General features: G+C 45.7%; 1 protein-coding gene across 3 annotated transcripts in view; it reads right to left on the bottom strand.

Moving 5' to 3' along the window:
- Positions 1–25,031, bottom strand: part of WDFY2 (WD repeat and FYVE domain containing 2) — a 145,812-nt gene that overhangs the window by 25,526 nt on the left and 95,255 nt on the right. The window contains exons 9-12 of one of the 3 annotated variants that reach the window (XR_012640490.1): positions 24,441–24,542; positions 22,690–22,820; positions 20,314–20,422; positions 11,893–12,132 (exon numbers count right to left, since the gene is read on the bottom strand). Coding sequence is in view for 2 of the 3 variants with exons in the window: in XM_074960290.1 (XP_074816391.1) it covers positions 12,103–12,132; positions 20,314–20,422; positions 22,690–22,820; positions 24,441–24,542 (372 nt within the window). In the remaining variant the exon portion in view is untranslated. Of the gene's footprint in view, positions 1–10,186; positions 12,133–20,313; positions 20,423–22,689; positions 22,821–24,440; positions 24,543–25,031 lie in introns of those variants that run through there. The other 2 variants (XM_074960290.1, XM_074960303.1) reach the window with 2 other exon arrangements.

Consider the following 25,031-nt stretch of genomic DNA (forward strand, 5'->3'; position numbering starts at 1 on the left):
AAATTGGCATTATACTTCACTTAGTGCAACATTTAAACACAATTCTTCTCCCCTTTAAAAACATTCCTTTTTCGTCACCACAAGGTTGACTGAGGTATGTAATCATGAAGCAAGTGAGATGCTTTATTTTAAAATATAATGCACATTAGGTTATACGTGTCATATAAGCAAATACATTCATTGTCATTTTAAATTCTAGTGGCAAGAGACACTAGTGACAGAATATCCAACCTAGACAGAGAGGACCAGCACTTGTTAAGCAATGCATTTTCAATACTTTAAAAACCAAAAACTGAACAGCCAGACACAGGAAGACAACATAAATGGTTAGTGAACTGATGATGTTATTTTTCCAGGGTATGTAACTTTCAGCCTGAGTCTGTAATGCCAACACAGCTGTTCTCCCTCACCTCAACTCCTTTCCTACAAATCAGGCTAGAGCTTTGATGCTAGCTTCCAAGATACACTATAAACTTACCTTTAATTGGCTTATTTGAAAAAAACCCCATGAAGTCCTTATATTTTCCCTGACTCTTAAGAGCTCTTGGTCAATAGTTAAGGGGCTTTGTGCTCCTATTTATATAAATAGTCTTTTTGCACAGGCCAGAGAGCAACACCATTAACCACACTTACACTTACTCCCCTGCACCCGCTCAAGACACACATGTTCCTGTTTAGATGATAACCACCCCTTGCAGGCTCTGAAGATGGGCGCGCACCATCAACGCTACAGCAGAACTGATTATACAGCGTTTTGAGCTCTACCAACCAGGGAAGCAAACTTGAACGCTTTACTCTGTGATAGGAACGCTGTGACATGTAATAATGGTCAGGTGATTTTTCAAGTTGACAGCGTCCCTGTCCTGAATTCTGCATCTGGGGCAAACTTGTTCCGTGTAAAAATTTAAGACTAACTAAAAAACCTGTAAACAACAACAACTGTAAACAAAGTAGGCTGCCTTCTAGCACCAGGGCCCTGCCGATAACAATGGTACCATATCACATTTGGTGCTGTTATTCTCAAAAGCAGGTGGAGGGCACATCCAGTAACTTTGTAGTGACCACACATTTTTGTAGAACATACCACTGAACCGGAAAAGATTTTATAGTGCAGAACCTTCATTATAATTACTTGAAGGAAACTCAAAGTACCATCTACAGTTATTTGCCTGCTTCTGAAATGCCAGTTTTCTATACTGGCATTTATACTATGTATAAAATGAGAATTTCTCAGATTACTAGTATAAACGTGTCCAAACCCAAGAAGTATTTCTAGAGTAGGGCAGTATCAATATTTTATATCCCTCTATGCAGATTCACAGACCTAATTCCTAAAGGGAGGGCGTCAGATAACATTTACAGGTAAAAAAATAGCAGGTTCTCTCCCTGAACAAGGCTATCTTTTAATCTGATGGGCTATATAAGGCAGGCTTTAAAAAGATCTGAGGACAGACGAGCCAAAGACTGCAGTAGTGAAAAGTCAAGTATTTGGATTTCTACAGTACCCAATGTCAAAGAAATTGGAAGACAAACAGCAGCTGATCAGGAGACATTATAGCTCAGTCCAGAAGGTGGCACTGTTTAACAGGATGAGCCCCAATCAGTCCAAGTTTCCACAGCGGCTAGTTTTTGCAGAGCTAGGTGAAGAAGGGAACATTGAACAATTTAGGCTCTTCACAGTTTTTCTTCTTTTGGGCTAGGAGTGTGAAGTTTGACTGGCAAAACTAAACCTTTATCAGCCCCCCCCCCCACTACTGTTGGATTTTAAGGATTACCTAAAAACACCAAGCTCTGTCGCTCCAAAGGAAACAGCCTCGAAGGAATCCTAGGGCATGTCTACACTACAAAGTTAAGTTGACATCCAGCCGCCACAGTAATTAAGTCAGTTGTGCATGTCCACACCGTGCTCATTGTGTTGGTGGAGTGCGTTCTCACTAGCAGTGCACCGGGGTAGCTGTCCCACAGTGCAACTAGCCGCAGAGGGTTTTAGGAAGGGCTTGCAATGCCTCCTGGGACCAAAACATTGTTGCAGGGGGGAAATGGGAACATGGCTTTGGCCTTCCATGATGCAGTTTCCTCCCTCCCTCCCTCCCCTGATATGAATGGCAAACAGCCTATACTTTCTCAAGTCTTTTTTCGAAAGCTTCGCTTAGCCATGGACCCCACTCAGCTGTGCAATCTTGTGAGAATTTTGAACACCTCGCCTTACCCTGCAGTATTTCCAGAGCCGAGACAGGAGCTTCCGCATGGAATACAGCGATGTCATTCCAGCAGCCCTGCTGCAAGCCAGAGAACAATTCCCGGTTGCTGCTGGCAATCGTGCAGCAGTTGAACACGGTGGAGTGCAGTTTCTGGTCCCGGGAAACAAGCACTGAATGGTGGGATCACATCATTACACAGCTATGCGATGACGAGCAGTGGCTGCAAAACGGCTGAATGCGAAAGGCCACGTTCCAGGAACTTTGTGCAGAGCTTCCCCCAGCCCTGAAGTGCAGCAACACTAAAATGAGACCTGCTCTGACAGTGGAGAAGCGAGTGGCGATGGCTCTGTGGAAGCTTGCAATGACAGACTGTTACTGGTCAGTGGGGAATCAATGTGGAGTAGGTAAATCCACTGTGGGAGCTGTTGTGATCCAAGTGTGCAGGGCCATTAATTGAATTGTATTAAGAAGGGCAGTAACTCTGGGCAACGTGCAGGACATAGTGGATGGTTTTGTCACGATGGAGTTCCCGAGCTGCAGTGGGGTGATAGAAGTCTGCATATCCCTATCTTGGCAGCCGACCACCTAGCCAAAAAGAGTACATAAAGGATATTTTTAAATGGTGTTGCAAGTGCTGGTGGATCACAGTTTGATGGACAGAACATGGGATGGCCAGAACAGTGCATGACGCACGCATCTTTAGGAACATAGGTTTGTTCAGAAAGCTGCAAGCAGGGACTCTTTCCAGATCGCAAAATAAACGTTGATGTTGTTGAAACGCTAACAGTGATCCTGGGAGATCTAGCGTACCCCCTGCTCATGAAGCCGTACTCTGTGCTCAGAAACAGTCTTTTCCAGGGCGCACAGTCTGTGTAGCAGGAGTGGCCACTGGGAAGCAGATACTCACTGAACCTCACTTTTTCTTCAGATTAAACATAAAATATAAGAGAATGTAACTCCGACAGTTTGATTGGAATTGCATACTCACCAAAAGGTGCCTTCCCTGGCATCACACTTGGCCACCGTGCTGTCCTGCGACCAGCTGGGCTCTGGGGTTAAAAATACCTCTTGGTTCTCTGGGAGAATGGATCCACCACTCACCTGTCTCCCATTCTCCTCCTCCTCTTGCTTGTCCAGAATATCCTCCTCGTTGTTGCCTGAGGTGGCCCAGGACTCAGACTCCTGGGAGATATCCACGCTGCATTCGGGGTTAGTGATGTGGTCACCATCAAGAATTGCATCCAGCTCATTGTGGAAGTAGCTTGTGTGTGGTGCAGAACCAGAATGACTGTTAGTCTTCTGGTACATCTGCCGAAGTTCTTTGATTTTTACATGGAAATGCTGCATGTCCCTGCTGTAGCCCTGCTCCTCCACGTCCCACGTGATCTTCTCGTAGATGTCTCTCTCGGCTGGATCAGAGCGGTGCCTGCACAGACTCTTCTCCCCTCAGACCAATAAGATCCACCACCTCCTGTGTACTCCAGGCTGGAGCGCATTTGAGTCCCCATGATCAGCTGGGCTGGTGAGCTCTCCATGCTGATCCAACAGGAAATTGGAATTCAAAAGTTTGTGGAGCTTTAAAAGGGAAGGGGCGGTTTCCTGTGTACCTGGCTGCTGTGCAATGGAGTTGAAAACCATCTCCAGAGCGGTCACAAAGGAGCATTGTGGGACACCTCCTGGAAGCCAATTCAGTCGACTTACATCAATGTTGATGGGTAGACAAAGAGGCAGTGTTGACACAGGATTGTGTAAGCACACCACCTCTTGAGGAGGGGGAGTCATTAAGTCGACATTACAGGTGAGTTAGGTCAGCAGAAGAGACCTGGTAGTGTAGAGGCATACATTATTATTAGGGAGACATAAGGCGGCTTCCATTGACCTAAGTTTGTAGTGTAGACCAGGCCCTAGATAATGGGCTGTTGTGGCTAACCTGGTCAAAGACCCCCCAGCCACACCAATATGCCACTCAGCTGCTTAATCAAATGGGGAAGACAGGCTGATAAAATAAAGGGAGACCTTGTAGAGCCTGTGTACCTGGGCATCACCACAAGAGGAGCTTTCAGAAAAAGCTGGGTTTTTCCTGCTTCTGTCAGTTTGTCTGCTATTAACTCTTTAATAAGTAAAGACAAGAAGTTCAGTCAGGAAAAGTTCTGGAGCCTTAGTGGGAGCTGGGAAGTTATGCTGCCAATCAAGATGATGCCAAGAATCTGGCAGCCCACATATCCTACTCTCATTGGCTGCTCAGGCCCTTCCAAGTGTGGTAAGTGAAAACCCATCTCATTTAAAGAATGACCTTGTTCACTCATTGTTTAGAAGAAGTCAGTTTTATTTCGGCATAGAGAGAACAGGCAGATGTATATCAGAGGAGACTGTATATCCAATTTTCCCTATTAAAAATTAAACATAAAGCAAGAGGATGGAGAGGTTAAAGAGAGATTTTGATGGAAATAAATTTAATAAATTGCTAAAACTCGTGCTGAAGAACATATTAAAGTATCTTGGAGACATGCATTTACATATAGGAACCACAAGGCAAAGTGGTAGCTGGATTATAAACAGAATTATAAACTACCAAGTAGAATCGCTTACCAATCTGAGGTAAGCAAGAGCTTTATTTGCTCAACATAATGAACAGACTGAATAAAATAAAGGGAAAGTGAAAAACAATGTTCATCCTTTGGAAAAACGAATCATACCATTAGCTGGTCAATAAAAATCAACTTTTCTAAGGCAGAAATATTACCACATGGATGCCTGGTAAGTGCAATTTATCATCAAGTGGCTCGTATGCTTTTGTCCTAGTCTTAAGGCACCATCAGGGCTACATATTTATCTCTGATGCAATATTATTTTTGTACTGAACATTTACCGAGGCCCAAACTGGAGGGAATGAGTTTTACGAATGTGCTGTAAGTGACCAGATGCACAGTGTTAAAGACAAGCTATTGATTTTACTCTACCCTGAACACCAGGGGTCCACTTCATCCCTGTCTATCTACATTTACTTAGCTCCATTTGTCCATGTTCATCAGTACTCCACTGACGGGGAACCGCAATCCAAAGTAATTACCAGTGACAATTTCTTGGTAGAGGGACACAGAAGTGCTATTCATCTTCTTAGAGAAATGGCAAGGGGCATTTCAGATCTGCTCAAGGAAGTCCTGACTGTTCACAAAATATTAAGTTATATGGCTCCCATTACTGTAGTATTGGAGCGTCTCAGTGTAATGTATTCTCTCCATCCCATCCCAGTGAGGTAAGGAAATGCTATAGCTCCCACTGTACAGATGGGGAACTTCGGCACAGAGGGACTGCGTGAGTTGCACAAGGTCACACAGGAAGTCTCTGGCAAAGCAGGGAATTGAACTCCATGTCTCCAGAGTCCCAGACTAGCACTAACAACCAGGACCATCCTTACTCACCATGGGATCCCGATCCTGACAGGGACCTCTGGGCATGCTGTGATTAATAAAGAAGGCTAAAACAGCAGAACTGGGTTCAGCTTTGTATCCTGTTGACTATTATGCAACTCCACTCTTAATTCAGTGTGAGAATATTCAAAAGAAAACAGTGCTGAAAGAGAATTATTTTGTCAATGGTTCTCTGAGTTCTGTCCCCAACAGGAAAAGATTTCAGTCTCACTGAACACAAATAAACAGAATGGAGAAATTCAGAGATGCCTGGGGAAAAAAAAGTGCAACAAACAAAAAAACCGCATCCAACTGAAGATACTGAAGTAGCCACACAAAATTAAGGGAGAATCTCTTTGAATCTTGATTACAATTTTGGGTCTTTATTGGTCCCAAGCTGGAGGCAAAAAGTTTTTCCCTCAAATGCATGCAGGATTCCCACTGTCATTCATGTGTGAGATCATGAGGAAAAATCTGGCCCCATCTTTTCCATCTGGCCCCACCGCACACAAGTGATTCTGTAACATATCTGCTCTCACACAGTGCTTTGCCAGACTTTTGGCTCATCCAAAATCAGCAAGCTTGCATATAATAAAGTGATACTTATCTCTTATGCCCAAACCACTTCAAGTTAGAGCTCAGGGCAGTCAGCATTTCTTCCTAGAAATGTGGTTAGGGTTGTGGTTTTTGTTTTAAACATATCTGAGTGTATGCACGGCATATAGTGAAAAGATGAAAAAGGCTTTATTGAAAAAATATGCAACATTGGTTTAATGCAGTCTTCTGTAAAGAATCAGGATACTCACGTGGAATATGTACACATTCATTGCACAGTTAGTTCCTACACACTACAAAATAGAAAGATTTAAATGCTGATAATTAATCTGGTCCTTTTTCCCAAGCTCTGTTGTAAACAGTAAGGACATTCTTGCACAGTATTCTAAAATAATAGTTATAGCAGCCCTAATGTTTTGGACTAAGGAAAATCATATCAATATTTTTCACCTACATTTAAGTCTTATGAAACGAAGCAATCTGCTTATGAGAACATACAATAATTTCCTTTAGTTTGCTTAAACCAATGGTTTCTTTCTGCAACTAGATGGGGCTACACAGAATCGGTTTCAGATGTCTACATCCCACCTTCTCTTCAGCAAACCAACCCAAGACTGAGGAAATATGCTCCCCACCCTCTGCCCAATACTGTTTATATTTAAACAACGCTGACAGGGTTAAGCTTTAACAATTATCCCCTTTGATTCCACTTCAAGGATCACACCAGGTGGTGTTAAGGACCACCTCCCCTTTTTTTTTCTTGCTTGATACCAAGGTCAAAAAAGCTTCAGGATCATCATCAGGTCGTAGAAAATAGAGAGAAAAGAGACCTATTGGATCATCTAGTTTCTTGTTACTACTGCAGAATTCTTCCCTGCAGTACGGTTTGTTAGTCCTCTGTCCAGTTGGAAATGACCCATGCAATGAGTTTGTTTCTTCTATCCTCGGGAGACAACTGCTGTTATCTAAGAAAACTGTTGCTAGTAGTCAGCATCCATTTTCCTTTGCCTAATTTCATCTCATTTCTACTTCCTACCTTAGAGAAAAACAACACTCTTCTCAGCTTCTCCTCCAGCCCCACACCGTGGAAATATCTTTCTTTAGTCACCAGTACTGAGCAGTAACACAAGTAGCTACATTAATATCTTGCCTCAGGTCTGCTGCCAACACATTCATTTATTGTCAGTGCAATGTACAATAATAGTGGGGCTTATTTTCTGTAAGCATTGCAGTAATCACTGGTTTTTAAGCCACACAAACTGAGTAGATTCCCTGAAGGGGAAAAAAGCTAACAGAGGATCGATGAAAATCTGATAAATTTAAATTTAAGAGTGGAGGAAGGCTAGTGTTTTCTGCATTCATGCAGTGGAAAAATCCTGTAACTAAAATAAACAGCAACTGTAATCAACTACCCCGAGAAAATGGAGGATTTCTGCTTGTACTTCTTAGGATGTAATTTTACATCCCTGCTGAAAGATGCCCGTTGCTCACCTCCAAGTAAAAAGAAAAAGGATAATTGTATAGATTAATTGCACTGAGGGTTTCTCCTCACAGCTATAAGAAAAAAATGGAGTAGGCAACAGGAATTTTGTGATCCATGCTGATCAAAGGGCCGAAAGAAACTGACACTAAGGGCTTGTCTACACTTACGGGGGGAATAGACGTGCGGCGACTGATAAATCAGCGGTCAATTTAGCGCGTCTAGTGAAGACCCACTACATTGACCGCAGATGGCTCTCCCATCGACTCCTGTACTCCACCGGAATGAAGCACAAGGGAGTCGACGGGAGAGTGTCTTCTGTCGACATAGCATAGTGTGGACCCCGCAGTAAGTAGATCTAAGCTATGTAGACTTCAGCTACATTATTCACGTAGCTGAAGTTGCGAAATTTAGATCCATCTCCCCCCATAGTGTAGACAAGGCCTAACTCTTATCCCAGAGATTGGACATTCTTCTTAACTCTCCCACTGTCGAATCCTTGTACTTTTATTTGGGAGATAAAGGAGCTGCAGTTCAAGTGAGACAGGTCTATTTTCCCCTTCACATACACAAGACGTAGCTCCAATGAGAGCTATGTGATTACATCAAGAGGAGAACAGACCCCCTTTAACTCTTATGTACCCTCCAGTCAAGACAATTCTTTTTGTTAGTAGACTGAACCCTGAACTGCCCAATCAGAATTTTTTCTAGGCACAAAGAGACACAAACAAACAAACCAACCCACAGAATGGGATTTCTCAGTCTCTCATCCACAGCATTTAAATTGTAAAGATCAAGAAAAGGACTTCATTACAATTTGCAGAGAAGTCTGTTTTCACACCACAGTCAAACCCTCTTACAGCCAAATGGGATTTGTGGATGTTGGAGTCTCTGGTTCTCCTCCATTTTGGAGGGTAAAAACTCTGCTTAATTTTTTGTTTGGTGGATTTGTACTTACAGCGCCTATGAGGGAGAGGCTAAAAGACACAGGGGTAAATCCTCAGCTGGTGTAAATTGTTAGCGCCTCAGGACTTCAATGGAACTATAATTTACACCAGATGCTGAACTGCCCTCTTAGTGTTTATCTTTGGGCATGTCTACACTACAAAATTAAGTTGCCCTAACTGCTGTCAATGTACAGCCACCACAGTAATTAAATTGCTTTTACACGTTCACACTACGCTCCTTGTGTCAGCGGTGCACGTCCTCACCAGGAGCACTTGCACTGATTGAACTGTCAGTGTGGGGCATTGTGGGACGGCTTCTGAAAGGCAGCAACAGGCGATGTAAGCAACGCAATGTCTACACTGACACTGCCTTGACCTAACTACATTGACTGAAGCACTACGCCTCTCTTGGAGGTAGAGTTATTAAGTCAGTGTAGCGGGCGACTGATATTAAAAAGTAGCTCCCACCAACGTAGACACTTACAGAGTTAGGTCGACATAAGCTGCCTTACACTGACTGACTCTGTAGTGTAGACCAAAGCTAAGTGTACACATTTTTACGAAAGATACTGGTCTGAGTTGCTTTGCCCAGTATTTCCGGATGTTTCACCCATCCCGCTACATACTTGTTCAGAGCAGCAGCAAAGTGGATCTTGTTTTTAGGAAAGTAGCCCGACCCTTCCAAGGTATTGTGGAGTAGCATAATTCAGCAGTTTCACCCCAGCTAAGCAACAAGCATTTGGACATTGGCAAACCACTGAGTTATCTTGCATAGCTTTTTCAGCAGAAGAAATTTCAGTCATCATTAAGGCTGCATGTTGGTCACGGATTTCAGGACTTTCAGTGACCTCCGTGACTTTGCCCATCAACAACAATAGTTTGGATGTGGGAGGGGGCTCAGGGCTGGGGTGCGGGATGACGCTTACCTGGGGTGGGAGGCAGCTCCCCAGAAGCAGCTGGCATGTCCCTGCAGCTCCTAGGCAGAAGGGCCAAGGGGCTCTGCGCAGTACCCCTGCCTGAAGGCAGCACCTCCGCAGCTCCCATTGGCTGAGGTTCCTGGCCAGCAGGAGCTACGGAGCTGGTGCTCGTGGGGGGGTGGGGGTGGGGGAAGGGCAGCACACGGAGCCCCCTCTGGCCTTCCCTCCCCTCCCATCCCCTCCCGCTAGGAGCTGCAGGGACATGCCGGCTGCTTCTGGGGAGCCACATGGAGCCGGGTAGGGAGCCTGCCAGCCCTGCCAACCTTCTCCCCTCCGCCAAGCACCAGCGGGGGTCCTGGGCTGTGTGCTCGTGCCCGTCCCCAGCACCCATGGCAGCCCCACCCCCCGAAATTACCCCTGGCCCAAGTTTTCGTTAGGGGTATATAGTACAAGTCATGGACAAGTCACTGGCCATGAATTTTTCTTTACTGCCCACGACCTGTCCATGACTTTTACTAAAAATATCCATGACTGAATTGTAGCCTTAGTCATACAATATGGAACAGGGTGTAATGACCCACCTTTGAAAGGTTTTCCAGTGGGAGGATAAAATCAGCAGCCAGCTACCATGAGAGAAAGCAGGATGGCTTGCAAAAGAATTAACATTTACATTAGAAAAGATTCTTTTAGCTAAGCCTTTATCATGTTTGAAAATATATGTTAAAATGGGCTGCTTAGAGGAGAAGCAGATACTTGGCAGCATGTCCAATAAAGCGAGAGTAGGGTCATTTTAAAAAGGAGAATATGAGGATTGGCAAACCTATACATATAGAGTAAATAATGCAAAACACAGAACTATCAGGAAGATGGACCAGCCGTGGCGCGCGCACACACCTACTCACTCACCCTTTACTAGGACAACTGATGACGGGTGAAGAACTAATTATATTTTATTCACCCACTTTAAAAGAAAGTTACCTACTGTAGGCAAGGGGCAAGAGTAGATGTTTGCAGAGCTATAATAGCACAATTAGCACTACAGCACTTGAAATCCGCAGCCTGCAACATGCTTTACAAAAGTGGGTGTGTATCATTACACTCCAGTTTACAGTGGGGGAATGATGCACAGAGAGGGGCAAGTCACTTCAAGGCCACATGGAAGACCTAGCTTGTGCCACTGACTTGCTAATTACCAGTTGTGTATCCATGTCCCCAGATCATGGTGCCTACCTTGTGGATGTTGGAGTCTCTGGTTCTCCTCCATTTTGGTGGGTAAAATAGTGGTGGGTAAAATAGTGGCCCCATATGAAAGGTCCGACAGTACCTGCTGCAGTCTTTCCACTTTTAGTTTCTTCAAAGCATGGCCATAATAATTTATTTATAAACGAAACATTCAGGAATCCAGAAAGCAAGGACCTTCCAGATGGGACCTCTGTGGAAGGAGGACAATTTCGCCCACCTATGAACCTCGACAATATCCCTTTAAAAAGGTCATTTGGGCCAGGGTGGGTTTTTTAATCATTTTTATTTTTAAAAAGAAACTGCCAAACCGGACAGCAGGACAATGGGTGTGAGTCAGCCACATTAGTTTCTGGACTATATACACGATTAATAAAAACCATCAGCAATTTTAAAATAAATATAAATAACTGGGTGGGGAGCGGAAATGGGAAAGTTTAAATTCTCTCCAGCAAAAGAGACAGACGTAAACACTGACATGATGCTTTGTGAGGAAGAAACAGGCTTGTTTGGGCCCGACCAAGCCTGTTTAGATGCCCTTTTATACAATTCCACAGTTCTACAAGCCGCTGCCAATTTAATTTGAAGCAGCCTGTGCAGCCTCATCAAATTCAAACTGGTCTGGACACTCCTTGTTAATGCTCTGGGCTGGAAAACTATTTCAGTTATTGTAAGATTAGTTGCTAAGCAACCCAGCCCCTTGATTTTGCAACCTGTGTGGCAAGGGAAGAGACAGAAGGAACTGAATACCATCTTATGCAACAATAAAATGCCATCTCAAGGTGATATTTGCTAGAACAAGTAGATGGAAGAGCCCTTTTCGGAAAGGTGCAATGGTTCCACAGATCCTTTACGATGCAGTAAGCAAAGGTACTGCTCAAAGTTGCTCCACGGAAGAGGCTGTTAGCAAAAACATCACGAATAAATAGGTACTCTCTCTGGGGAGCTCTGATAGCTTTGTACAGTATGTTGCGATTGGAAACTTTCTTACAAGCCCAGACACAAAACAAAGAACCCTTTCACACAAAGCAACAAGTATACCAACGTAATGAAACATAAAAACTAAATTGCACGGCACACAGATTTTCCAGATAAACTCAAAATAACTGAACCGATCGTACAAACCGTTAGTTAAAAAAATACCTTCTCGGATATTTTGAGAACAAGTTGAAATAGAGTCTTCGTGCAAATGTTCAACCTTGATCGAGGCGATGCCTTGAAAAATCAACACAGATGTGTTAGCTCCTTCCTTATCTGCCATGTACACGCAGCATTTTATCTTCTGCAATACGATTAGAGTTAGGAAATCTGTTTCTTCAGTAAATACCGCCTTTAAGTTTCACTGGTGTATCATCAAGACACTACTGGTGTCATATCCCACAACTGTTAAAAACAACAAGAATGCATGTAATCGCCTAGGGGAAAGTATTGTGCTCTTCTGTTAATACAAGAAGCATTTTCTCCAAAGGTTTGAAAACGTTTGACCTCGTTTTAACTCATTTAACTTAAAACAGATCCTTCATTACAAGAAGCCAAAGCATAAAACCAAGAACACAGCACTTTTGCTTACATGTCTGATTAGCATGCCCTGGCTGGGATGATTTAGTTGGGGACTGGTCCTGCTTCGAGCAGGGGGCTGGACTAGATGCCCTCCTGAGGTCCCTTCCACCCCTGAGATTCTATGATTCTAGGTTTATGAGCTATAGTCCTTTCCTTTTGTCAAGGTAAGCTACATCTAGATAGCTAACCTCTGTTTTACTAGTGCTGATGCACCCAAGGTCTCAGTGTAAGAATTATTTTTAAGTTGCACAGGTGACAAAATCTATCTTCCATCACTGTTACACAAAAACAGCCAAGGCAATTGGGTGGTGTATAGAAGACTGAATTTGTACAATGATTTTTTGTGCTATGAGAACTTTAAAGTGTATTTTTAAATGAAATTTGAGACATTTGCTTAAGACAAAAACATTCCACCCTAGCAATCTATTGAGGCTGTACACCACTTATTAGCACTTAACACATTTTCAGTTTTTCAGGCACAAGGATACAGAACAATTCCTTCAATTCTTCAGCTGTTTGGATTTTTTTTTTCTCTCTTTTTTTTTTTTTTTTTTTTAAGAGAAGGTACTGTTTCATTTCCCCCATTTCTGCCACATCAGAGCTCCAGGTATGAAGCTCAGTGACGTGACTGGTTTTAAGAATTTCTTGCTCATGGATGGCCCATGACCTGAATCAGGACTGGCCAGGATAAAAGACAGTTACCTTTTCCATAACTGGTGTTCTTCGAGATGTAATGGACATGAGCAACTCACGTTAGCTGTGTGTGCTCGCCACATGCACTGGTGCCAGAAGTTTTTCCCTCTGTGTCCGTAGGGGACCGGCTCTGGCACCCCCTGGAATGGAGCGCGTATGCCACAGTATAAGGGTCACTGCGAGCTCCCCCACCCTCAGTGCCTTCTTACTGGAAACTCCGACAGTGGGGAAGGAGGGCGAGTTATGGAATGGACATGAGCAACACATCTCGAAGAATACCAGTTACGGAAAAGTAACTGTCTTTTCTTCTTTGAGTGCTTGCTCATGTTATAGTTATAGTGACAGACAGGAACTGTCTGTTTACACGGGTAGCATCCAAGATACACACAATTAGTATTACTTCACAGATTTGCATTTCAAAGTTCACATACCTTTCTAGCATGACTTTAAAGGTCGGCTTTGGGTCATCCAGCCTGCAAGCTGTTTAACCCCTTCTGGCCATGATTTATAGTCTGTATAAAATTCGTTGCAAGTATAACACAGTGGTAGAAATAATGGCTTGCATAATTATATTTTAATCAGACAACGTCATAATGAGGTAATCCAGTTGGAGGTCCTCTGAGAGGACACCGAAAGGCCCTTCATCCTGTCCACTGTTGTGATGAAGAACTGCATTGACCTGCGAAAGGGCTTGGTATGCTCCAGGTAAAACGCCAAGGCATGGTGGACGTCCAAGGCGTGTAGCCACCTAGCCTCATCAGTCCTGTGCGGCTTAGGTCAGAACACCGGGAGGAAGATGTCCTGGCTGATATGGAAGGAAGACATCACCTCTGGCAGGAAGGTCGGATGGGGCTGCAACTGCACCTTGTCTTTGTAGAAGACCACGTAAGGTGGTTCCGAGCTTAGGGCTTTAATCTCCGACACTTGTCAAGCCGACATCACTGCCACAAGGAAAGTGACTTTTCACGATAGGTGAGAAAGGGAACAAGAGCCCAAGGGTTCAAATAGCAGACCTGTGAGTCTGGAGAAAACAAGATTGAGGTACCATTACGGGACAGGATCCCTAACGAGAGGGAGAAGCCTTTCGAGGCCTTTCATGAACCTGGAGGACATCTCATGTGAGAACACCAATCTACCCTGGATCGGCAGATGAAAAGCTGAGATGGCAGCTAGATGAAACTTGATAGAAGAGAGGGCCAGGCCCTGATTCTTCAGGAGGAGCAGGTATTCCAAGATTGACTGCAGAGAGGAGCACGTTGGGGAGACGCTATGCTCAGATGCCCAATGGAAGAACCTCGTCCACTTCACCAGGTAAGTCGCTCTAGTGGAGGGTTTTCTACTTCCCCAAAGGACCTGCTGCATCACCCTGGAGCAGGCTCGCTCCTCTGGGTTCAGCCATGCAGCATCCACGCTGTGAGATGGAGGAAGGAGAAGTTGGGGTGCAGGAGGTGACCGTGGTCTTGCAAAAGAAGGTCCAGGAGGTCGCCCCGGGGGGGGGGGGGGGGGCAGTACTGCTAGATCCAACAGTGTGCCGAATTAATGCTGGTGTGGCCATGCTGGTGTGATCATAATGACTCGAGCCTTGTCCCTCTTGATTTTTGACAGGACTTTGCTGACAAGTGGGATGGGCAGGAATGCATACATCAGGACCCCCGACCAGGATAGGAGAAAGGTGCCTGGGAAAGCAAGGCCAAGGCCCTGCAGGGAGCAAAACTGATGACATTTCCTGTTCTGTCTGGTGGTGAATAGGTCCCACTTAGGGAGTTCCCCACCTCTGGAAAAGCATCTGGACCACTTCTGAGTGGAGCGACCCCTTGTGGTGAGAAAAAGACCTGCTGAGGCGATCTGCCAGCGTGTTCCTGACACCGGGAAGGTGATAGGCATCTAGGTGGATTGCATGCGGGATGCAGAAATGCCATAGGTGGAGTGCCTCTTAACAGGGTTTCAGAGTGGTAGCCATGTTAGTCTGCATCACCAAAAACAACAAGGAGTCCTTGTGGCACCTTAGAGACTAACAAATTCATTTGGGCATAACCTTTCACGGGCTGGAACCCACTTCATCGGATGCATGGAGAGAAAATACAGGAGCAGATATAAATACATGAGGGGTTGCTTTACCAAGCGTGCGGTCAGTCTAATGAGATAAATCAATTAACAGCAGGATATCAAGGGAGGAAAAATAACTTTTGAAGTGTTCAGAGAGTGGCCCATTACAGACAGTTGACAAGAAGGTGTGAGTAACAGTAGGGAGAAATTAGTATTGCAGAAGTTAAGTTTAGGTTTTGTAATGACCCAACCACTCCCAGTCTCTAGTCAGGCCTAATCTGATGGTATCCAGTTTGCAAAGTAATTCCAGTTCTGCAGCTTCACACTGGAGTCAGTTTTTGAAGTTTTTTTGTTGAAGAATTGCCACTTTTAGGTCTGTTATTGAGTGACCAGAGAGATTGAAGTGTTCTCCGACTGGTTTTTGAATGTTACGATTCCTGATATCAGATTTGTATCCATTTATTCTTTTGCGTAGAGACTGTCCAGTTTGGCCAATGTACATGGCAGAGGGGCATTGCTGGCACATGATGGCATATATCACATTGGTAGATGTGCAGGTGAATGAGCCCTTGATGGTGTGGCTGATGTGGTTAGCTCCTGTGATGGTGTCCCTTGAATAGATATGTGGACAGAGTTGGCACCAGGGTTTGTAGCAGGGTTTGGTTCCTGGGTTGGTGTTTTTGTTGTGTGGTGTATAGTTGCTGGTAAGTATTTGCTTCAGGTTGGGAGGCTGTCTGTCTCCCAAGATCTGTGAGAGTGAGGGATCATCCTTCAGGATAGGCTGTAGATCCTTGATCATGTGCTGGAGACGTTTTAGTTGGGGGCTGTAGGTGACGGCTAGTGGCGTTCTGTTACCTTCTTTGTTGGGCCAGTCCTGTAGTAGGTGACTTCTGGGTATTCTTCTGTCTCTGTCAATCTGTTTCTTCACTTCACCAGGTGGGTATTGCAGTTTTAAGAATGCTTGATAGAGATTCTGTAGGTGTTTGTCTCTGTCTGAGGGATCGGAGCAATGGCGGTTGTATCTTAGAGCTTGGCTGTAGACAATGGATCGTGTGATGTGGTCTGGATGAAAGCTAGAGGCATGTAGGTAAGTATAGCAGTCAGTAGGTTTCTGGTATAGGGTGGTGTTTATGTGACCATCACTTATTTGCACTGTAGTGTCTAGGAAGTGAACCTCTTGTGTGGACTGATCCAGGCTGAGGTTGATGGTAGGGTGGAAATCGCTGAAATCTTGGTGGAATTCCTCAAGGGCTTCCTTCCCGTGGGTCCAGATGATGAAGATGTCATCAGTGTAGTAGAGTACGGGCAAGTAGAGTAGGTGTGAGTTAGACTGACCTCACACTTGGTAATGCAACCCCCCCCATGTATTTATATCTGCTCCTGTATTTTCACTCCATGCATCCGATGAAGTGGGTTCTAGCCCACGAAAGCTTATGCCCAAATAAATTTGTTAGTCTCTAAAGTGCCACAAGGACTTCTTGTTGTTTTTGCCTCTTAACAGAGGGCAGATGAGCATGCTCCCCCTTGCCTGTTGATGTAAAACATGAAGGCCGTATTTTCCATCAGCACTTGAACCATTCGGCCGGTTAACTGCGGGAGAAAAACCCCGCAGGCTAGGTGAACCGCCCTGAGTTCTTTGACATTTATATGCAACATCATTCCCTCTGTGGACCATGTACCTTGCGTCCGCATTGCGCCGAGGTGTGCTCCCCAGCTGAGGTCTGAGGCATCTGATATCAGCGACACCGAAGGATGCGGGCTGTTGAACGGGATCCATCGAGGACCATTCTGGGGTTAGTCCACCACTGCAACGTGGTTAGTACCTCTGGTGGGATGGTGGTAACCTTATCCAGGTGATCCCTGGACAGGGCATAGACCATAGCCAGCCATTGCTGGAGGGGTTGCATCTGGAGCATTGCATGGCGGACGACATACGGGCACGTCGCCATGTGGCCCAGCAGTCATAGGCAGACCCTGGCAGTCATGAGAGGGAATGCAGAGACTCCGGCAATGAGGTCTCTTATCGTCTGGAACCTGTCGTCTGGCAGAAACGCCTTTGCCCTGGTGGAGTTGAGGACTGCCCCGATAAACGCTATTCTTTCTACAGGGACTAATGTTGATTTTTCCTTGTTTATCAACAGGCCCAGTCTCCTGCATATGTTCAGCAGTATCACGACCGTGTCCTGGACCTGGGACCAGGAGTGACATTTGACCAGCCAATTGTTGAGGTACGGGTAGATCAGGATACCCCGACACCTGGGTAAGCCAAGTCCTTCAGCCTGTTTAGCTTATCGTCTGTTTTCTCCCCAAACAGAGCTTGACCATCAAAGGGGAGGTCCTGGATGGACTGTTGGACCTCCATCGACAAGCCCGAGGATGGCAGCCACGCCACCCTCCTCATTGTTATGGCTGAAGCCATGGTTCACGCTGCAGAATCAGCTGCATCCAAGGCTGCCTGCAGTGCCGCCGTTGACACTCCCTGCCCCTCTTCCAGGATGGCCTGGGACTCTTCTCTGTGGTTCTCCAGGAGGGAATAGGCAAATTTGGCCATCAATTGCCAAATACTGAAATCATAGCAGCCCAATAGGGCCTGATGATTCATCACCCTCAGCTGTAGACTTGACGACAAATAAACCTCTCTCCCAAAAAGGTCCAATTTCTTTACCTCTTTATTTTTGTGAGTAGCCCGCAGTTGTTCCAGGTTCTCCTGCTCGTTGACTGCAGACACTACTAACGAGTTTGGGGAAGGGTGGGTATAAAGATATTCATGCCCTCTTGCAGGCACATAGTACTTTCACTCCGCATGCTTGGAAATAGGGGGTAGCGATGAGGGGGTCTGCCAGAGGGCCTTGGTAATTTTTGCCACCCCTTCACGTACTGGCAGAGTAACTCTAGCTGAGGAAGTTGCATAGGGTGTCCGAGGGCTCCTCTAGCTTCTCTGTCTCTAGCCCCATGTTCGAGGCTACTCTCCTCAAAAGCTCCTGATGAGCTTTGGTGTCATCCGGGGGTACGGTAGGTGGAGCCTCATCGGGGATGAGAAAGAGAATGCAGATACAGCAGGAGTCACTGTCTCCGTGTCCTGCTCGGCATGGCCTTCTTCTCCTGTCTGTTGCACCTGGGAGGGTCCCATGCCTGGGGGCCTCCATCTCAGGTGGGCAGGAGACTGTGGCAGAGGGTGTCGGAGACTCCCGACACTGACTTATGCCCTTGTGGTGGCTGTGTGAATTCCCCCGGGTTCCAACGGTGCCATGGCATGGGCCATTGATCCTGGGGCAACAATAGTGCTGGCGGTGCCAATGGAGGACCTTGCCCTGCCTGCAGGGGTTCTTAGTCCAACTCCGAGCCCAGGGATGGAGGGCCATGTTCTGGAGACTGGGACCACAACAACGCCAACCAGGCCTGTCAGTCCTGGCTGCGTACACTGCCACGCTCCGAGTGGGATCTGTACATGGGTGACAACGCACTGCGTTGAGATCCCGGTGACCGGCGTCAGCGTTCGGCGGATCCACAATGGTACCCCGGCGATCCATGCCGAATGCTTCCCGACTGGTGCTGGTCCACAGAGCGGGAGCAAGAATGTGACTGACGCCGCGATGACGAGAGTTGATGCTGGTATGGTGACCTCTGACTATAGGCCAGCGACCAGTACCGAGAGTCCCGATGGAGGCTTCCACTGGAGTGGCATTGATCCGAAGGCGAGCGACGCTCCTGGTACTGGGGATAAACGTGCCTCAGTAGGTCAGCATCAGTCGCCAGAGGTATGATGTATACAGCCCGCAGAGCGATGGCCGGAGTCCAGAGACTGGCGCCAAGGGCTCCAATTGGTAGGTAGCCCTATGTCCAAGGCGTGGTGGCTCTGCGCAGGCGAGCATTGGTGGGACACTCCCTGAGGTGGCGAGTGGTGCTGCACTGAAGGGGGTCGAGATGGTGGTCCAAAGGCAAGCTTACCCCTTGATTTGGGAGCTGTCATCACCTTTGTGGGCAGCACCGCAGGGACAAGATATCCTGCGCCACCAGCAGGGCCTCCGGGGTGGACAGCATTGCCAGGTGCTGGACTCCCATGCCACTGTCCAGAGTGGCCAGCGCATCCCGGGATAGGCTAATCTGCACAACTGAAGCTGGGGCTTGACTCCCACTTGGAGGCGATGAGCCGCCCTTCATTGGTCTAGGCTCGCCTCCTGCCCTCTCCTTGCCCTTGCAAGCAAGCGACCGACCTCTCCTGGTCTTCCTCTTTTTACTGGGCGGTGCCAGGGAGGTGGATTGCCGTCTGACAACAGTACCCACAGGCTGCTCCGTACCAACACCATGGTGCTGGATATGGAGTCCGATCTCAGCTGCTCCAGTGTTGGTGTCAGTGCTGACTCCACAAGGAGTATGGTACAATAGAAAGGTTTGCAACGAACAGTTCTACAGAAGAAAAGGTTTGCTGAAGCAAAGGAACGTTCCAGCACAGTCACTGGTGGTAAGAAGGAACGGAGGGTGGGGGGAGACTGTGGCAAACACGTGCCATTCCAGGGGGTGCCAGAGCTGGTCCCCTACAGATCCACTGAGGGGAAAAACTTCCGGCACGAGTGCATGTGACGAGTACACACACCTAACATGGAATGAACATGAACAAGCACTCTGAGAAGAAACTGGCATTTCAGATTAGTCTTGCACATTATTTTCTTATCAACTCCCTTGTTAGTACTAATACTACAATAGATAGCATATGTTTGAAATAATATTGTCCTTACTCAGATGGAAAGGCACAAAGGAACTTACTGACTTATGTGTAAAATTAGTCAGTTAAAAAACCGTGTCCCAGCCAGCCTGGTGGATACCACGCACAGAATGACCAGTTTAATCTGAAACAATCTTCTCATCCTCTGCGATGCCGTCAGCAAGACAAGGCCACGCACTTATGAGAGAGGAGAACGTGTTGCATCAACACAGCTTTCTGATCGACAGGGTGACAATCAAGAGAATTTTTGTACCAACTCCCTGATTGAACAATTCCATTGCAGAGGGCACCTGCTTGTGAAAGGTAGGCGCAACTCCCAATGGAAGGACATTGATGATCCATACTGGGCAGAAACAATCTCTGAATGGCTGTGAAAAATATCTGGTGAGAAACAGCAGTGTCTGATGAAAGCCTAGAGATTCCCTACACCACGAGTCTGTTATTGGCAGGAAAGGGAGACTTAGACCTGAAATCATGTGGGAAGAAGAAGGGACATGGAAAAAGAGACAGAAAATGAACTAAAGCAGTCTCCTTAGTCCTACCTTAATAATCTTGTCTGTCCCGGAAGTCAATAACCATCCCCTGGTTGCGTCAAAGTGTACATGGACAATGTTGTGCTTACTGTCATGGAAAGTGGCTGTGGGTGCACGTCTAAAGAAGATCAAAGATCAAGAGTCAAGGAGACAGCGTCTGCAGTATTGCCCTGAACTATTCACAAAGGAAGAAATGAGAATTTGAACACTAATGTAAGGAACTGATTTTCTTCAGTGACTCAACTTAATTATTGAGTGAGAGGAGATGGCTTCATGGTCTCTCTATGGCTATGTCTACACGGCACACCACTAGTGGTGGCGGCGTGTAGCTACATGCTGCAGTGAAAGGTGGGCTGCTCCCATGCTGCGGTGTGAAGCTACATGTGTCAGTGAAAGGCTCTGGCAGAGCTGCTGCTGCGGCGACTGGAGCCTTTCCTTGCTACCAGAGTCTTCCATGCGATAGGGAAGCAGAGGGATGCTACACTGCTGGTTTTAGTGGTGTAGAGGGGGCAGGCACTGCTTGGGAGTGTAGAGAGCTGTGGAGGGCACATACCCACAGGGTTCAGGGGTCTTTACTCATCTAAGCAGTGCCTCCCCATCTACACTGCTATTTATACCTTGCTAGGGATGTGTGCAGTGTATGTACTCTGCATGCCACCATAAGGACCATGCAGTATAGACACAGCCTATAAAGGATTGTAGTTCCCTGGAATCACAGGTTTTCCTTCAGAGATACAAAAATCAAATTTCCCAGGCCATTACTGTGCAGGAATCTTTCAGAGGAGATACTGAAAACCTAAGTGTACCTGCTTTTGTGTGGACAATGAAGATACCTCTTAACAGAGCACTTCTGATCTTTCCTTGACCAATATTGCATTGAACTGTGCAACTCCCCAGCGCGTCTGAGTTTTAGTAAACCACAGGAGATAGAACTGGAAGACACTTTAAGAGATCATTCAGTCCATCTCCACTGTCCAGGCAAGATGGTTCCCTACAGCACATTTTCTCGTGTTTCGTTCAGCTTAGTTTTAAATGTCCCAAACAATAGGGTTTCTAGCACTTCCTGAAAATGGAATCCATTAGGCTATAGAATAGACTTTTTAAGTAAGTTTTTCTTTTTAGTTAGCCTAAAGATGTTTCCTTTAATTTCATCCCACTGCACCTAGTTATACCCTGTTTTACCACACTAAACACAACAGACACCATTACAAAGTCAGTTTCCTACAATTAATATAGTTATGTGGTATACCAGGTAAATGCTATTTTTTTTTTTAAAAATAATCAGCACACTAATTAGCCTCTTCCTTTGGTGTGTTTGTAGACTGTTGTCTTTCCCATAGCCACTTAGCTGTCACTCAGCCTAACGGGACAGGTACTGACAGAAGGGAAAGTGAGTGGGCCTTGGTGAAGCAGTATGGTGCTATGACAGAAGCTCATCCTGCTGTCCCTGATTTTAATACCCCAGGCTGGAATCTCTGAAACAGGGTGGGCTTCATCCCTAAAGGACAGCCCAGTATTGCAAGATGACCATCTCTGGGAACCTCTCAATGACATGTTAGGCTGGGAAATGCAGTCCATCATGGTGGCCAACTTTGTAAGTAGGTCTTTGGCAAGGCAGGCTGGGAGATGTAGTTCACAGTCTCTCTCTCCACAGGGGGATTGGTGGTAAGGCACAATGTGAAAACAGCTTCCCTTTCATATTCAGGAAGGGCATATCAGGAAAGAAACAGGTAGGAAGAAACAAGGGCTGTTTAAAATCCACTGCTGGGAGGATTCTTCTACTTTGCACCACCTCTTTAGAAATGATTCTTCATATTCCAATTTTTGCTATCTGTGTCCAACTATGTACTGCAGTCTTGGTAGAAGCCACAGTTTTAGCTTCAGGTAAAATTAACCCTTTATTTTGCATAAAAATCCCCATCTCCCGACACTCCATTTCTGGGAGCATCCCCAGATATAAGACAGATGTGTACCATAAGTCCTGGTATTCCAAACAGCAGGACACTGCACCAAGTTACACACAAGAAAGAGAAATTAGGAACTAATTAAATGAATTCCTCTGGCCGCCAGAACGTTTTTGTTGCTCTTTCCTGAACTCCCTCCAAACTGTCTCTCTTTCTAGTAATGAGGTATGCAGAACTGAACACAGCAAATGAGGCACAAGAACACTATAGTCATATAAAGGAGGATACTAATTCCCAGCTCTACACATAGCTATGGAGGCTGATGGCCTGACCTGTTAAAGGAGAAAGCACTTTACACAGCTCTGTGACACTCCCATCTGGTTGACTCTGAGCAGAGTGCAGTACAGGGGAGTACAGCTTGAGGAGTTCTGTAACTCATTAAGCCTCCTCTGAGGCAACTGGGCTCATCGTTTAGACTTACTCCTCATCCGTTATCGATTCATGACAGGTATCGCAGACTCTCACTTCAAACTCAAATCCCATCAGAGGTATGGAGGAGCGCTTAGAGCTGCATTTGCCACACACTGCTTTCCCACACATCCGGCAGTGATGCTGAAAGAGGCAAGCCAAAAAAGGATTGGTTAGAATGGACAAAGCAAAGCACAGCAGTGATCTCCTCTTAACTTCACCCATTCGCCTCAGCAGAACTTACCTGGGGCCAAAGCAAATTCTCTGAACCCCCAATCGGGGCAGAAGGAGAAAAAGCTGAATAGTACGAAAAAACTAGCCTCAATTTTGCATTTCATTACCTTTCACTAACAACTACATCAGCTAAGCATCTGGGGTAAGCCAACTATCGATGGCCAAATGGGGGCAGTGTGGCCTAGTTGACAGAGCACCGAAATGGGACTAGAGAGCTGGGTTCTGGTCCCGCCTCTGCCTCCGGCCTGCTGGGTGACCTTGGCCAAATCGCTTCCTCTATACCCATTTCACAGACGAGGAAGTGAGGCACAGGGATTCTGACCTTTTTAGAGCACTTTGAGAGTGGTGGATGAAAAGAGCTACATAAGAGCTAGTTATATTATTATGTGGTGAATTTCGATCACAGCTATTTTACTTACTTTAGTCTGTATCACTAGCTAGAGTAAAGATCTTTGGGGAACCATTTCTCAGCCTGGTGTTTTGACCAGGCAAAAATCCTCTGACTGGATATTCTCTTTTGTGCGTGGGGTGCAGGGGGAAAAGAGTATTCTCATTAGTGTGTGGGCGAATCAATGCATGCAAGGCACAGTAGTGTTACGAGAATTGCCTGTGTATCATTAGGAGACTACACACATGCAAATATACATTCCTGTCAGGCAGCTCAATGTGGTCCCTTTTGCCACTTTTTCAGTCTCAACAAAAGGAACAGCAATACTTCACGCAAAGCGAACCAGAGTAGGATCTCACACACTGAGCTGGGCTCTGGGATCATACATTAGGATTATAGGGGACAGCGAGTTTCCCCTCCCTGCTGGCTTTGTAATACTGGAATGCTGCATTGGTTACTGTTGGAGGGCCAGATTACATCTCAGTGTTAAACTGAATGCCTGACATTGCCCATGTAAACACTGTCCATCTAAAATCAAGTGAGCAGATTCTCCTCAGCTTTTTACAATCCTTTCTAATAAAACAGGCCTGGAAACGCCTTTGGCAATGTGACAATTGCTACCTAACACTGTCCATTTTTCTCACACTGCAAACGGTAGACCAGTTTTGCTAATAACTCTGGGCAGTTGGAATAGCAATTATGGACATTTGCCTTGGAATGGAAAGCAATGACCTTTTTAGTCGACTATTATACTGGTTCCACCAGTATCTTCAGAAGAAGTGAGATTTGGGCCACGTTTGTTTGTACAGAATATTCTTGTTGATATTAAATGGGATTAATGTGGCTAAACCCACATGCAACTCAAAATTTATCCAAGCCAATGTACAATATGCATTTTCTATAGAAATGGATTGCAAAAAGTGCTTCTGTTTGTGAGGGCCAAGATATTCACCCATCACCAGGCCTTTGCCTGCCCATTCCCCCTCTCTTGGCATGAGGGTAGCTAAATGCCTTTAATCACCAAGCAGCCAACAGAAAAGTTAAACAAGTTTCTATATATCTGAAAAGTGTTAAAATATTTCATTGAACTACCAGATATACTGTTCTCTTAAATTATTCCATCAATACAAAACAGAACAAACCTGTCTAAGGCCTATTTTCTTACTGTCCCACATCTGTTTAAAATTCCAGAAGAAAGGCTGGTCACACTTTTGACAGGAGTCACTGTCCAACCACTCTGGTGTCTGTAACACACAAAAGGGTTATGATAAATATGCAGAAAAGCTTCAGGTAGGAATTCAATAGCAGAACAAGCCGTGTGGCTTCTACTGCAATAATTAAAACAGCGGTATGCTGAACCTGTCTAGAAAAACACTTTTTCAGCCGAAGGTGCACTGGGAAAAAAAAAAAAAAAAAAAAGAAAAAAAAAAATCAAAGTGTGCCCCAAGATGTATTTTGCTGTGTTCTGAAAGTTCACACAGGAGGAACGTTTCTCGCCATAAAGTAGGATTCTATTCTGAAAGAAAGGCCAACATTTGACAGAAACATGGATGCTTAAAGTCAGATACCTGAAATGAATGGTGTGATCCTGAGTACTCACAACTAGCTCCACTGAGAGTTGCAGGTACTTGGCACTCCTGAGACTCGGACCAGCGCTCCTGAAACTCTCCCTGGACCCACTTGTGGGTGGTCAGCACTACTTAGAACCAGGTCATTCATTTTTAGGTGCCTAA

The sequence above is a fragment of the Natator depressus genome, chromosome 1 (assembly GCF_965152275.1).
Source record: "Natator depressus isolate rNatDep1 chromosome 1, rNatDep2.hap1, whole genome shotgun sequence".
Taxonomy (NCBI): domain Eukaryota; kingdom Metazoa; phylum Chordata; order Testudines; family Cheloniidae; genus Natator; species Natator depressus.